Source organism: Heterodontus francisci, chromosome 36, assembly GCF_036365525.1.
Source record: "Heterodontus francisci isolate sHetFra1 chromosome 36, sHetFra1.hap1, whole genome shotgun sequence".
Lineage (NCBI taxonomy): Eukaryota > Metazoa > Chordata > Chondrichthyes > Heterodontiformes > Heterodontidae > Heterodontus > Heterodontus francisci.
In genome coordinates this window covers 25,292,952-25,308,901 of record NC_090406.1, presented here as the reverse complement: position 1 = coordinate 25,308,901, position 15,950 = coordinate 25,292,952, and the positions used below count along the sequence as shown (strand labels likewise).

At 39.9% G+C, this 15,950-nt stretch overlaps 2 protein-coding genes across 3 annotated transcripts in view; one reads left to right on the top strand and one right to left on the bottom strand.

Moving 5' to 3' along the window:
- Window positions 1-4,034: 4,034 nt before the first annotated feature.
- On the bottom strand, window positions 4,035-10,622 carry LOC137351377 (uncharacterized). The gene is made up of 2 exons (XM_068015823.1): window positions 10,298-10,622; window positions 4,035-5,309 (listed from the first exon to the last, which is right to left on the bottom strand). Exons 1-2 carry the CDS (start codon window positions 10,457-10,459, stop codon window positions 4,194-4,196), a joined length of 1,278 nt encoding a protein of 425 aa, XP_067871924.1. The 5' UTR covers window positions 10,460-10,622; the 3' UTR covers window positions 4,035-4,193.
- A 169-nt stretch (window positions 10,623-10,791) lies between these two features.
- The window catches only part of fzr1a (fizzy/cell division cycle 20 related 1a), a 67,218-nt gene continuing 62,059 nt past the window's right edge, over window positions 10,792-15,950 (top strand). Inside the window, exons 1-2 of one of the 2 annotated variants that reach the window (XM_068016374.1) lie at window positions 10,792-10,909; window positions 15,279-15,393. In XM_068016374.1, coding sequence (XP_067872475.1) covers window positions 15,325-15,393 — 69 coding nt within the window. In that variant the 5' untranslated portion in view covers window positions 10,792-10,909; window positions 15,279-15,324. Of the gene's footprint in view, window positions 10,966-15,278; window positions 15,394-15,950 lie in introns of both variants that reach the window. The other variant, XM_068016375.1, reaches the window with a different exon arrangement.

The window sequence follows — 15,950 nt, the reverse complement described above, 5'->3', positions numbered from 1 at the left end:
TGAAGATAAATGCAGCAGCCAATCTGTGTACACAAGGTCCCAGAAGCACCAATACAACAGCCAAATAATTTGTTTCATTGATGATGGCTGAGAGTGTAAATGCTGGCCAGGACTGGAGAAACTCACCTGTTCTTCATATAGTGCCTCAGGATCTTTTAAATCCACGTGACGAGTTAATAGCTCATCCAAAAGACTGCACTCTTCAACTGCAGTGAATTATCATACTGGATTATATGGTTAAATCACTAGAGCACAGCATGAACCTGTAACCTGGAAACAGAGGGAAGAGTGCTACCACTGAGCAAGGCTTATACAGTAAACAAAGCAATCAGCAACAAAATTTGTACAAAAACAAATGTACTCTAGCATATTTACAGTAAACTTCCAAGTGGAAAATTTACAAATTGCAAAACAAGGCATCTGAGCTCAACAGGCCACTATGTAATACAGCCAATATGGATTTATTCATATTGGCCATTATGTGGCCAGATTGAAAAACATACTGCTGAGCAACGTTGTCATATGGAGGTGTAAATGCTACAATGATGATGCTACCATTGTCTTCAGTATCCCTGGATTAGGAAAGAGAAAAAAATCAGGAGGGTTCCTGCTCTTGTACACTATCCAGTGATTTCTATTAGAAAGGACACAAGGATGTCATGAAGAAATCTGTAATATTTCAGTTGAATAGTCTGCCAAACTTCAGTTTATGGTTACACAAAGATTTGGCAAACTTTCTGTTGCACTTCTGCACAGCATTAAAATGTTTGCCAGCCTAATAGGTGATTTTGTCATCCCCACTGCAACCATTACAGTCTAGTTTATTGATGCTAATCTCTAAACTTTACACTATTATTGCACCTCAGCTGACTATATGCTACCCTGAATGCTTTCTCTTCTACCTGCACAATCTTGTGTACTGAAATCAAAACTCAATTTTTAATGGTCTAACTCATTCTCAGAACTTCAAAGCTATAGTACTTGTTACCTCTCATGTATTCTTTCGTTCTTTTGCCAATCACCTTCTAAAACAAACTACAGGTTATTAATACTCAAGCATGGCATCACTTAAATCGCTACTTATGGAATCATAAAAGTTAAAGCACAAAATTAAGCTACATGGCCTCTTGTATCTCTGCGAGGTTAGCTCTTCAAATGGACCAGTATATGCTAATCCTATTCCCCTGCTCCTTTTCCATATCCTTCTCCATTTTCAAATACTTAGTTTCATTTAAATTGTGATATTGTTTCTGCCTTAACATCCACTATTGGTAAAGTGCTTATGTGCTAATAAATTTCCATATGGACAAATCTCTTCCCAACCACCACCCCCACCCCCCACAACCCCTTCTCGTAATACTCCTGTATCTCGATCTTTTATTATGGATCTTTCAACCAGTGGAAACAATCTTTCACTACTCACCCTCTCAAAACCTTTTAGAATTTTGAAAACTTCAAATTCCTCAATCTATGTTCTGGCAGAAGGCCCCAATTTTTAAATCTTATTTTCATAATTATAACATTTCATTTTTATCATCCGAGCGAATCTGCTGTACCATTTCCATGGCTCCCTCTATAATGGGATGCCCAGAACTCTCAGAATGGTTACAGCACAGGAGGCCATTTGGCCTGTCGAGTCCACACCGGCTCGTGAGAAGACCAATCAGCTCGTTCCACTCCCCACCCTTTTCCATAACCATGCACATTTTTTATCTTCTGGCGTTTATCCAATTCCCTTTTCAAAGTCACAATTAAATCTGCCTCCAACACCCTCTCAGATCCTAGCCACTTGGTGCGTACAAAAATGCTTTCTCATGTCTCCTTTCATTCTTTTGTAAATCACCTTAAATCTGTGTCCTCTGGTTCTTGACCCTCCACTAAAGAAGACTGTTTCTGTTGATCTACTGTCTCAACCCCTCATGATTTTGAACACCTCTATCAAATCTCCTTTCAATTTTCTCTTCTCTAATGACAATCCCAGCTTCTCCAATCTATCCCCGTAACTGAAGTCCCTCATCCCAGGAACCATTCTTGTAAATTGTTTCTGCACCCTCTCTAAAGCCTTCACGTCCTTCCTAAAGTGTATTGCCCAGAATTGGACACAATACTGCAGTTGAGGCCAAACCCGTGTTCATCATAACTTCTTTGCTTTTGTACACTATGCCTCGATTTATAAAACCCAGGATCCCATATGCCTTTTAAACCAGTTTTTCAACCTATCCTGCCACCTTCAACGATTTGTAACCATATACCAAAGGTCTCCCTGTTCCTGCACCCCCTTTAGAATTGTATGCTTTCTTCCTACCAAAATGTATCACTTCATATTTCTCTGCATTAAATTTCATCTGCCACCTGTCCTCCCATTCCACCAGCATGTCTATGTCCTCTTAAAGGCTATCATTATCCACCTCACAGTTCACAATAATTTCAAGTTTTGCATCATCTGTAAATTTTGAAATTGTGCCCTGTACACCCAGGCCTAAGTCTTTAATATATATCAAGTAAAGCAGTGGTCTGAATACTGACCCCTGTGAAACCCCATTGTACACCTTCTTTCAGTCCAAAAAACAACCATTTACTACTGCTATTACTCTGTTTTCTGTCACTCAGCCAACTTTATATCCATTTCACTACTGTCCTTTTTATTCCACGGGCCTCAGCTTTGCTAAGAAGGCTATTATAGGGCACTTTATCAAATGCCTTTTTGAAGTCCGTATACACATCAACCATATTACCCTCATCAACCATCGTCGTTACATCAAAAAAGTCAATCAACTTAGTTAAACATGATTTGCCTTTAACAAGTCTGTGCTGGCTTTCCTTAATTAATTCAGCCATATCCAAGTGACTGTTAATTTTGTCCCAAACTGTACACAATTTTCCAGCTCTGGTCCATTTACAAAGTCAACATCACTTCTTGCTTTTATATTCAATGCCATGTAAATTTCAGTGTTCCATTTGTGTTTTATGACCTTTTCTACCTGCACTCCTAAGTTTAAAGTATCTAGGTCTTTCCGTTATTCTATTATATTCCATTAAAAGAATTTCACACTTCTTCATACATCAGAATTTCTGCACTGAACTGCATGTCGCTTAATTGTTCTATTAACCTATGTTTTCCTGCGATTTTAATTTATCTGATCTTCTCTCCTATACTCTTTAACCTTATTGATAACCCGCAGTTAGGTATCTCATTAAAAAAACTTAGGGATTCAAAACAATTTCTGCCACTCTTCCATCAAGTTTTTAACTTCCTTCTTAGATATTGGGTCTAAAATGAGTATGGTACAAGCACAAAATAAAAGCAAAATTTATCAGATGCTGGAAATCTGAAAAAAAAACCTGTGCTGGAAATACTCAGCAGGTCTGACAGCATCTGTGGAGAGAGAAGCAGACTTAATGTTTCAGGTCTGTGACCTTTCATCAGAACTGGTACTGTTTTTATGGTACAAGCACAGTTAATTTGCATTTTACCTACTGACAACAATGTTTTGAGTGGTGCAGTTGGGAATTTGATGGTTTAAATAAAATCAGTTCTATCCTTAAACTATTTTCAGCCAACTTAGTTTCACTTCTCGGTCTTTCATGCTAATTTTGCTGTCTTACCTTTCTAGTGTGTTTTTCTTTGCCCTACATTTCTTTAATGACGGAGTTTAAATTTTATAATGTATTAAGTTTACCCATGTGCTGTGTATTTTTCTTTGATAATTTATAAATTTTTGTATTTTTCGTTTTGTTTTTATTTTTCAGTTTATTCTCACCAGAATTCATTGTCTTTTGATTTTCTAATCTGTTAAGTTTCTGGTTAAAGGCCTTTTCTAATAATTGTACAAACACTGCTCCAAATATAAGAGAGCAGCTGTTAACCCGAGCTTGACTGAAACTGAAACTCTTTAAACTGAGTATACAAACAAAATACATTCTTAAGTATGAATCTCAGCTGCTATTCAGGTTTCAACACTGACAACTTGACCCAAATTATTGCAAGATGCCATTCGTAAACGTAACAAATCTTAGGCTTTACCATTATAATAAGAAAGGAGATAATATTATGTGTTTATTGCTATAGCATATCAGTATACGATAAAGGTATTCCTAGTCATCGTGATGAAAACCATATTGAAAAACCATCATACATTATTTACAGTTTCCATAAATGGTACTATTACAAACTAAAATTCAAAGGCTAAAATCTAGCTTTGCTCCAGACCCATAAAGTATGTAGACAATACCTGACGGATTTCTTCAGCTTGCCTATCAACCCTTCTATCTGACACTATTTGGTTTGGCTGAGGAAATTCCTCCTGCCCAAGAACACCCAGCCAATCGTTATTAAAACCATCGTTATGTTTTTCACAGATATTGTGAAGAATGCAACAGGCAGTGATCATTGTTGGAATCAGTTCAAGGCTACAGTCATTCCTCTTGAGAAGACATTGCCAACGTGCTTTGAGTCGTCCAAATGCATCATGTATCACAGTGTGAGCTTGGTTTAACTTGTAGTTAAACGCGAGCTGATGTTGTGATAGCTTTGCTGTTTCTGAATATGGTTTCAGGAGCCATTCCTGTAGTGGATATGAAGAGCTGCCTATCAGTAGGTATTTCACAGGTGTTCCCACAATGTTTTTTGAGCAGTCAGGGAATAACCTTCCTTCAGTAGCCATTCTCCATAGATCAGAATTCCTCAGAATTTTTGTATCAAGAGAACTCCCAGAAAAACCAGTACAGACATCCCAGAAATTCCCAGTGTCGTCAACTACACCTTGCAACACAACTGAATGCCATCCCTTTTTGTTTAAGTAGTCTTTGTGATATTGTGGAGGGGCAATGATGGGTATATGACAACTATCAATGGCGCCAACACATTGGGGAAAATCCCACTTTCTCCCAAACGTCTGAGCCATTGTTTCAAATTCCTGATTAGATGGCATCCTAAGATACAAAGGTTTTAAGAGAGACACAATGGCATGACATACTTCTCTTACACATTTACACACAGTTGATCGGCCTATCCCAAACAAATGACTAATAGTTCTATATTCTACATTCGTAGCAAGTCGCCAAAATGCCACTGCAACTCTCTTTTCCAGGGGCAGCGCGGGACGAAGGTGAGTATTTCGGCGAGAAACCATGGGCTTCAGCTTATTGCAGATATGGAAAAATGTTTCCTTAGACATTCGGAAATTTTCCAGCCAATCATTTGGCTGAAAGTCCTTCATAACCACACGTTCCCACCAGTCCGAACTTCTTGGTTTACACCAGATTCTTGTACGACAGTTACACCTACTACCTCCACGTGCCATCACCATCTGCAAACATCAAAGAACAATAGCTTTACAACTGTACTCCTTAAACATCCAGTAGTACTGCAGGATTTAAGAGAGATCTTTATTTAAAAGTACAGATGAATGCGTGGCTTAAGAGTTGGTGCAGGAGGGAGGGTTTTATATTCCTGGACCACTGGGACTGTTTCTGGGGAAGGTGGGACCTGTACAGGCGGGACGGTCTACATCTGAACCAGAGGGGGACTAACATCCTTGCTGGTGGGTTTGTTAATGCTGTTGGGAGGAGTTTAAACTAATTTGGCAGGAGGAGGGGAAACAGACTCCTAGCAGAATAGGGTCACAGCTAAATACAGGAAAGCAAACAAGTCAGAGGGAATACAGCGGAAGCAAGTTTCAAGGAAGTAAGACCAGAATGGATGGCCTCTATTTTAATGCCAGGAGTATTACAGGCAAAACGGATAAGTTAAGGGCAAGGATTGACACGTGGAATTGTGATATTGTAGCAATCACGGAGACATGGTTGAGGGAGGGGCAGGATTGGCAGCTCAATATCCCGGGATATAGAATCTTCAGCTGGGACAGAGGAGGGGGTAAAAGAGGAGGGGGCATTGCAATATTAGTTAAGGAGTCAGTTACTACAGTAAGGAGAGATGATATCTTGGAGGGGGCATCAAATGAAGCTTTATGGGTAGAGTTTAGGAATAAAAAAGGGACAGCTACATTGCTAGGTGTTTATTATAGACCCCCAGATAGTCAGCGGGAAATTGAGGAGCAAATATGTACACAATTCACAGAGGTGTGTAAAAATAATAATAGGGTAATTATATTAGGTGATTTCAACTTTCCCAACATTAATTAGGATAGTCTTCGTGTTAAGGGCTTAGATGGAGTGGAGTTCTTAAAATGTATACAGGAGAACTTTTTAGTTCAATATGTAGAGGATCCAACAAGGGAGGGTGCAGTGCTGGACCTAATTCTGGGGAATGAAGCCGGACAGGTGGTTGATGTGTTGGTGGCGGAGCATTTTGGTGATAGCGACCACAACATGGTACAATTTAAGCTAGTTATGGAGAAAGAAATAGACAAGTTGCAAAAAAAGGTTTTGGATTGGGGGAGAGCAAATTTTAGTAAAATAAGGCATGATCTGGCCAAGGTAGATTGGAAAGAGTTACTTGTCGGGAAATCTACAGAAGAGCAGTGGGGGGCATTCCAAAAGTAAATGGGGAGGGTACAAGCCCAACATGTTCCCTCTAGGGTAATAGGTAGGAGCAACAAGCCCAGAGAACCATGGATGACCAGAAACATTCAGGGTACGATGAGAAGGAAAAGAGAGGCTGTTAGCAAATACAAGGACAGCAAATCAACGGAAGCATTAGTGGAGTACAGAAAGTGTAGGATGGAGCTTAAGAAAGCAATTACGAGAGCAAAGAGGGGATATGAGAAAGCTCTGGCTGGTAAAGTAGGGAAAATCCCAAGATATTCTATAAGTATATCAATGGGAAGAGGATAACCAGGGAAAGAGTAGGACCCATTAGGGACCAAGGGGGAAATCTGTGGGTGGAGCCAGAGGACATTGGTAAGGTGTTGAACGAATACTTCACATCTGTCTTCACCCAAGAGAATAAGGATGTAGATATGGAACTCAGAGAGAGAGACTGTGAGGTTCTTGAGCAAATTGTCATAGGGAGTGCCAAGGTATTGGAGGTTTTGGCAGGCTTAAAAGTGGACAAATCTCTAGGTCTAGACGGTTTGTGTCCCAGGATGCTGTGGGAGGCGAGGGTGGAGATTGCAGGGGCTCTGACCCAAATTTTTAATTCCTCTCTGGCCACGGGGGAGGTGCCAGAGGACTGGAGAACAGCTAATGTGGCCCCACTATTTAAGAAAGGTTGCAGAGATAATCCAGGGAACTACAGACCAGTGAGTCTCACTTCAGTGGTAGGGAAACTATTGGAGAAAATTCTGAAGGAGAGAATCTATCTCCACTTGGAGAGGCAAAATTTGATTAGGAATAGTCAGCATGGCTTTGTCAGAGGGAGGTTATGCCTAACAAATTTGATTGAATTTTTTGAGCATGTGACCAGGTGTGTAGATGAGGGTAATGCAGTTGATGTAGTTTACATGGATTTCAGCAAAGCCTTTGACAAGGTCCAACATGGGAGACTTATCAAGAAAGCAAATGCACACGGGATACAGGGTAACTTGATAAGGTGGATTCAAAATTGGCTTAGCTGTAGGAGACAGATGGCTGTTTTAGTGACTGGAAGCCAGTGTCCAATGGCGTACCACAGGGATCTGTGCTGGGTCCCCTATTGTTTGTCATTTATATAAACGACATAGATGACTACGTGACGGGTAGGATCAGTAAGTTCGCGGATAACACAAAGATTGGCTGAGTGGTTAACAGTGAGGTTGAGTGTCTTGGGTTACAGGAAGATATAGATGGGATGGTCAAATGGGCAGATGGAATTTAACGCTGAAAAGTGAGGTGATACACTTTGGAAGGAGTAATGTGACACAGAAGTATTCAATGAATGGCCTGACACTGGGAAGTTCCGAGGAACAAAGGGATCTTGGCGTGTTTGTCCATAGATCTCTGAGGGCAGAAGGGCAGGTTAATAGGGTGGTGAAAAAGGCATATGGGACATTTACCTTTATCAATCGAGGCAGGGAGGTCATGTTGGAGTAGTACAGAACTTTGGTAAGGCCACAGCTGGAGTACTGGGTGCAATTCTGGTCGCCACATTATAGGAAGGATCTGATTGCACTGGAGGGGGTGCAGAGGCAATTCACCAGGATGTTGCCTGGGATGGAACATTTAAGCTATGAAGAGAGGTTGGATAGCCTTGGGTTGTTTTCGCTGGAGCAGAGAAGACTGAGGGGTGACCTGATCGAGGTGCACAAGATTATGAGGGGCATGGACAGGGTGGATAGGGAGCAGCTGTTCCCCTTAGTTGAGGGGACACAAGTATAAGGTGAGGGGCAGGAGGTTTAAGGGGGATTTGAGGAAGAACTTTTATTACCCAGAGGGCGGTGACGGTGTGGAATACACTGCCTGGGAGTGTGGTAGAGGCAGGTTGCCTCACATCCTTTAAAAAGTACCTGGCACATCATAACATTCAAGGCTATGGGCCAAGTGCCGGCAAATGTGATTAGGTAGACAGGTCAGGTGTCTTTAATGCATCGGTGCAGACTCGAAGGGCCTCTTCTGCACTGTATTATTCTGTGATTCTGTGAAAAGTCATTGTACAAAAGATATTTGCTGTTACAGCTAGTTCCTGCTTGATGAGGTGTGCTGGTATCATAATGTGTATGAACATCACGTGTATTCAAAAAGAAAGGCAAATTTCAGATGTAGTAACACAATTGTAGTCAAGATTTCTTTTTGGATGGATATATTAACAGGATGGCTTAAAATAAATAATTTTCTCTTTACATCATCGGGCATGAGGTTTTCATCATTATATCCAGAGCAAAACAAGCTAAGCTAATTTAAAACAGTTTTAAGTGTACCAGAAAATGTAATAAAGTTACATAGTTAGGAGCGTGCTCAGAGGGCAATAGCCCACATTTTGAAGTTTAAAAAAAAAGTTAAACAGCATAAAAAATCATGCAATGGAAAAAGGCCATGTGGGCCTATCAAGAAGATTTCTACCCTTTTAGTAAGCATTGCAATATTTCATTGTGTGTGTATATATATTATATATAAAAAGCATTTAAAAAGGGTGGGATGTTTGCACATTTAACTACAGGTCAACATGAACTCCATTCAATGTATTTCCACCCAAACATTTACAATCAGCAGGATTAAAGTTTGGTGTGGATGTTCATTTCCTATGGACACAAACCACATCCCAAATGTAAATACAGTGGTTTCAATTAAACTCTTCTGGTCAGCAGGAAAACAAATTGGATTAGCATACAAACTGGTTCAACAAGGCTTTTGTGATTTTGCTTAAGGTTTAAAGTTTTACAATTTCTAAATGCACAAGTATTTTTGAACTTTAAAAAATCAAACAGTACTCTTGGCAATTCTAGTGTTAAATTAAAGCCTCAACACAACAGCTAATAGTAGATATCAAATCACTTTTTTCTGGTTGTGGGGATGGGGTGCAGTCTGCTAAAATTCAGATAAAATTTGAGATCTAAAGTTTTGTATTTAAGGGAAGCTGATGCAGAGAAACTGAACGCATTTTTATTTCAGACACCCAATGTCAGAATCAATTACTTCCAGATCACATGTTGTACAGCCAACTAAGTTCTCTATATTCTGGTCTGACAATACTTTACAGAAAAGCAAAAATAAATTAATTAAATCCAATTTAAGAGGAGCACCCCTCCTATCCAATATTCATTTAACAGGTCCCTTACGGTCAGAAATGAGTAGCCAGTTGTTCTGTGCACTTACTCACCCTCCACCCAGTTTCTGAATAATTTAAACAAGACGACACCTATTCCGGTTTTCTGAAAGAGCTATGCACTTAGTCATTCCCCTATCTTTTCCTTATATTTTATTTCTGTCTTTCAAATATTTACCTATTTCCTATTCACTTTCCGGTGTGCTATTCCATGTCCTAACGACCCACTGACAAAAAAAAAATCCTGATTGAAATCAATCATTCCATTTTAATTCCAGTCGTTATTGTGAAATTTTTCATGAGTAGATTTAAATGTGCTTCAAATCTTAGGCTTTTTAAAACTTATCAATAATTTCATTGAGACTCGCCGCCCTGAAGTAACGAAATCGAAAAATGCCCGCCAAAATTACTCATTTTACAGCATTCATTCTAATATTGCGGATCTGACTGGGATTACAAGCTACTGTTGGTTTTCAGCTATGTCTATGTAAGATAGTAAAGAAACGGCTTTGAATGGTTCTTCTCTTGCTCATTCGAGCCCTGATTTAATGGAATGCTAACATTTGGGGTAACACGCACGGATAACCAAAGGATGCCAGTCAAAGCTTTGGCCTTTGTGTTGCTGCGCACATTTCTTTTTGTTTTTTTTCCCCCTACCAATATCATTTTCCTCTGCCGCTGTTGGAAATACTGCCTCATTCTCAGCCTCCTCTGCACGTCGTTCCTCCTCTCAATGCTCACACTCTCAAACTCAGCCCGGCGTTTCATTAACAGAAATAGGAATAAAAACATCATCGGCAACACCGTCTCCTCCGCCATGTTGAGTGACCCGGGAAGTGCTAGGGCCCGCTTCAACCTCCATCCCCAATGCCTGAGACCAGGCCCGGAACACCCGCCCGTTCGTTACCCCATCGGGAATTGGAAATGGATTCCCACAGCTCCCTGTTAGGGTTTGTTAGAAAATGATCCCAGGATCAGAGCATTGAAAGTCTATTACATTTACATATATAATTTTAATATGATCGCGTTACCATGGTTACTCGGCAGCGCCCTCCCCCGCGCTGTTGGCGCGCTCCTGTCGCTATGGCAACAACGCACTTCCTGTGGTGATTTGAATCTGAGTGACGTCACAAAGCTAACGGTCGGACTGCAGAGCGCAGCACCGGAAGCGTTGGCCGCCATATTGCTTGGGGCTGAATGGTTCAAGTCGGAGCGGAGGGAGAGGGAAAGCATTTCAGTGAGAAGCCGAAATCCAGACAGCATATGACGGTGAGTCCTCATTACGCCCTTTTTCAGAGGTTTCGGCGGACATTCCGCTATTGCAGGTACGTTGAAAGGAAGGGGATTGGTGTTATCACTCAGTGTGTTGGGCATGAGCCGGCGGCTGCTGGTATCTCATTATCTTTCTATGAAGGTGCTGATGGTCAACGCCGACCTTGCAGTGGGCTGGTTAGAATGAGTTTCTTCATGGTTCGAGGTGTTGCGGATTTCCCCTCATCCAGGGCACCCAAACCAGCTGTTTTCGGTCCTTTTTGAATCATTTATAAGGTGTATTCTACGCGTTGGGATTGCTCTTGGGTTTTATTCTTAATCAAGAATAATGTGACTTCAGTGCAAGCATAAAGGTGCATTGTTTGTATCTATTATGGGAGGTGTTTCTCAATGGTGTCTCGATTTCACTTGAACTCATCAAAAATAGCTTGGATTCGTGTTGTAGCTTTCGCGTGTCTATGACCCAACGCCATTCACAGCTCCAACAAAATAACTACTCATGAAATGTTGTCACAATTATATGCGGATGTGACAGCCAATTTGTGCACATCAATGTCCCACAGACCATATTGAGATCATTGACCAATTAATTCAGTTACTGTAGTGTTGGTTGAGAGATTCGTTGGCTGGGACACTAGTGCCATGGGATTATTGTTTTACATCCAGCTGAACAGGTAGAGGAGGCCTTATCTCATGAACGAAAAACAAAACAGCAGGTGCCAGTAAACTGAAAAGCTGCAAACACTCAGCTGATCAGGCAGCATCTGGAGAGAACAGATGAATTAGAGTCAGCACTCATTTAATGCCTGTCTTCACACAACAGACAAAATTCTGTATCAGTAGGAAACTCATTAAAAAAGGCAGACAATATATTTGGGAAATTGGTGTTGACACCAGTATGTTGATACCAATAGCATTTGGAAATAGACAATGAACGTGAGTGGGTGATCTTAATTTTCCCATCTGCTGCAACTGTCAGCCGTCTTTTTGCTTGGGGATACAGGTGAGAAAGACTAAGGTTCATTCTAGTTTGTCTTCTATACTCTTGGTATTTGCATGATCCAAAGATAATGGGCAATCAATTAATCCTAGCAGTCACTCTCTTGATTAGTCTATAGCAAGTATGATGTGAGGGAAACCTTGGTGCTGAATGCATTGGGAAGCATAGATTGAAGTTGTCTCTTCCTCCTAAACAGACTACATTTACCACAACATGGTCTCAAGTTATTCGTTGTATCCCAAAATATTTACTGAAGGAAATCTATTTAATTTGCATTTTTATAAATTAATACTAACTGCTTCCACTGTCTTGCTAGGAAGCCTGTTCCACATATTTACCACTTTCTCACATTATTTCTGCAGATTAGTTTTGAATTTTACCCCCTTTCAAATGCAGATCATATCCTCTGGTCCTACTGTTCTGGACAAGGTGAAATGAATCTTCATGGTCTACATTATCTAGTTGCTTTAGAATCCCAATAACAGCAGCCATGTCAGCTACCCTTCTTATTCCCAATTCACAGATCATGCTTAATTTACATAAAATCTCAGCCCCTCCATTATTCTGGTTGCTTTCTTCTGTATCTTTTAAACAACGCAAGCGTTATGTAGCTCAAAAAGCTCTTCCCAAACACGACTCCCATTTGGAAGGACAGAATCTGATTTGTAAATTCAGAATTTCAACATTTGCTGCTTTCTATCTGTGCTGTCTTTCAGATTACCAACATTTCACACCCATTATTTTGTAGTGAAATTGGAATTTAGGAATTGCTAGACCCTTTACCATTCTCATAGTTGCATGATACAACAATATTGGAGTTGTTCATTAATCATAGCAATCAATCTCTCTCAAGATGACATAGAAACCTGCTGCTTTCCCAATGAGTGGGCTAAACAATAGATGCAGTTCCCTTCAATTCTACACATTTAGGACCATTTGTTTCTTCACTGTATGAATTGCATCACTTACTGTAATTTTCATAGCAGTGGAATTTATAAGAACATTTTTGATTATTGCCCTATAAAGATTGGAATAATTGCATCACAGTGGTTAATCTTCTGGTTTGGAGATTAGTGTCCAGCAATACTGATCTTGTCTATCACAGCAGTTGATGTTCCTCAGAACTTAAACTTGAGACTCACACTCTGCCGTATATATTCTAAAAAATAGAAGCTACTGTATCAGTCAGTTCAAAATGGAAATATTTTCCTGGAGTTCAGAACTGCATACATTTGTTGTATTAGCTTATTACCTTCTGACTCTTCCAATTATGTGTTTTCTATGTGTCATTATTCAATACATCAGTTGACAGTGTAAATATCCAGGTTGACAGATGCTTTAAAATGTTATATCTTCTGTAATTTCAAAAAATTTCCAGCAACTTTCACTTTTTCTCAACTTTTCTATTCAAGAGACGGGAATGTGGTGCAATGAAACTTGTTCTCATTATTCTCTCGTCTGAATAGATGGGATTACTATTGTAATATTGATTGACTGCCTAGGTTTTTCCAAAAATGAGAAGAACCTTGTCATCCACTTGAATTAGTAAAATACATATGAGAAGAACAATCCACTATATTGCCTTTAACAAAATTAAGCGTCCTAAGAACATTTGTTAACAAGGTTGAGGAGGTGTGTTTTTAAGAGTCTTTTGAATGCGGAGAGCAAGACATAGTGCTTTTAGAAGATGGTTCAAGGGACAATGGCGTAAAAGCTGAAATATTGGTCTCCGATGGCGCAACATAGGCAAGCAATAATTGGAAGAGAGAAGTGGAGGGTGTGGGCTTAGACCTGTGGGAGAGAAGATTGCACAAACAGGGTATAGTGAGCCGGGTAGGAATTTGAAAACTTGGTAGTTCTTAATTGGTGCATTTGGAGAGAGTGGAACATGGCCAGATGGGCCTGCAGAGTTTTGACTTAGTACAAACTAGTGATGGGAAGTTTTTTTTAACACTGTTAATTGCATAACTTCTAATATCTAGGATCTAATTAGTAGCAACGTCTTTCATGTTGGGATATCCCAAAGCATTTTCTAGCCAGTGAATTAATTTTTGTCAGTGTTGTCGCTGTTTGTAACTAAGCAGATGTGATCACCAGTTTTAACACAGTAACGTGCCAAAAACAGCAATGAAGTAAAAGACCTTAATGGTGTTGTTGAAGGATAAGTGTTAGCCAGGATGCCAGGAGAACTCGGCTGCTCTTTACCATGGAGCCATATAATCTTTTACGTACTCTTGAACAGAAATTTAACATCTCGTCTGCATGATGGAACCTCCAGCAATTCCTCAATACTGTATAGGAAACCAGCCACAATATTATTGTAGCGAACTGGGCTGGAGTGCAGTGATGGAGACTCATCTGGTTTGCAATTTTGGATGAAGTGCGTGAGTTGAAAATATCTGGCTGTACAGAATGTACTGCTTTATCTTTTAGATTTAACAAGTGGATTGAATGCTATTCTATTCAGATCAATTTAGGGACTTTGTGCTGTGAAGAACAAAACAACAAATTATGAATTATGCTGTTTTTGCATTCTGTGATCGCAATGAGTGGTGTCAGTAATAGCAGAATAGTTCCCTTTTTTGCACTGTTCTGGGAAAAATCAAGCTTTAAGCTCTCACCACTATCCCAACAAAGTGCTTTAATTCCAAATTTAGTAGAGCATTGTTACCCGATATCGACCTTTCCTGAGTTCGAGGAAGCTATGAGCAGTTCTAGATTCCTTCATCACCTCTTGCACATCAAACTCTGACCATTTATACACTCTCCTCTCCCTTTGTACAACCTTTGGCAGAGGCTTCAGTCTTCTGGAACACCTTCTCTCAGACTATATTTTTTATAAAAAATATTTCTCAAGTTCTGTCTTTTCAACCAAATCTCTCCTTCATGGCACAATGTTTGTTCCCCTATCAATTCCTATTGATTTTTGCTCCACCCCCTCTGCAGTGCTTTGGACATTAAAACTATGATATAAGTGCAAGTTATTGGACCTGTGTTTGGCCTGGTGCTTTCTTCAAAATAAAAAGATAGAAACAAATTTTTAAAAATATATTTACTAACGGGACCATTTACTTTCTAGGTTGGGACCTTGGAGAGTGACTTTCAGTTATGTTACCTGAACTCCTTCCCTTCCACATATTCATCAAAACAGATGCACAGTCACACTCATGCTATGCCATCAGTACCAAAAGTATGGTGTCTCAGAAGGTTCTGATTGAAAATTTCAAAATAGTAATTTATTTAAATTCCAATTAGTGAATTGTTTTGTATTGTGTATATTTATCATGGCTACTATTGGTGCAGAGATTGCACCGTGTAGTTAAATGTTTAGCATTCGATTGTTAATTCATTCTTTTCTGGTTTCAGAACTGACATCCTGATTAAACCTCAATAAAGTTCAACTCCCCTAACTATGGATCAAGACTATGAACGGCGACTTTTACGACAAATTAATGTTCAGAATGAAAACACAGTCCCTTATGTAAGTGCTGTCTTTTCATTGATGTTTCTTTTTCTGCTTTTGATTAATTTTTTTCTTCTCACTGCCTCTCTCACTGGCTGTACCAAAATTTCATCCAGTGAAATGCCAGCAAAACTGTTGCTATGCTGAACCTCAACAACTCCAGTCCATCAACCTCTAATGCTGTCTCGGGTTGAGTGAGGAAGAGTGGAAACTTGGTTTCTTAGTGACTATGAGCTTGGCTACCTCTCCTGTTTCTGCTCCATTACTCCTTAAATGAATGATTTGATTGAAACATATAAGATCTTGAGGGGTCTTGACAGGGTGGATGTGGAAAGGATGTTTCGCCTTGTGGGAGAATCTAGAACTAGGGGTCACTTTAAAAATAAGGGGTCACCCATTTAAGACAGAGATGAGGAGAAATTTTTTTCTCTCAGGGTCATGAGTCTTTGGAATTCTCTTCCTCAAAAGGCGGTGGAAGCAGAGTCTTTGAATATTTTTAGGGCAGAGGTAGATAGATTCTTGATGAGCAAGGGGGTGGAAGGGCTTAGGTGGAAATGTGGAGTTGAGGTTATAAT

Coding starts and splice junctions, on each gene's coding strand:
- LOC137351377 (XM_068015823.1), bottom strand. CDS start 10,459: ATGGCGGAGGAGACGGTGTTGCCGATGATGTTTTTATTCCTATTTCTG. Junction 5,310..10,297: donor GGCAGAGGAAAATGATATTG/GTAGGGGGAAAA, acceptor TGATGTTTGCAG/ATGGTGATGGCACGTGGAGG.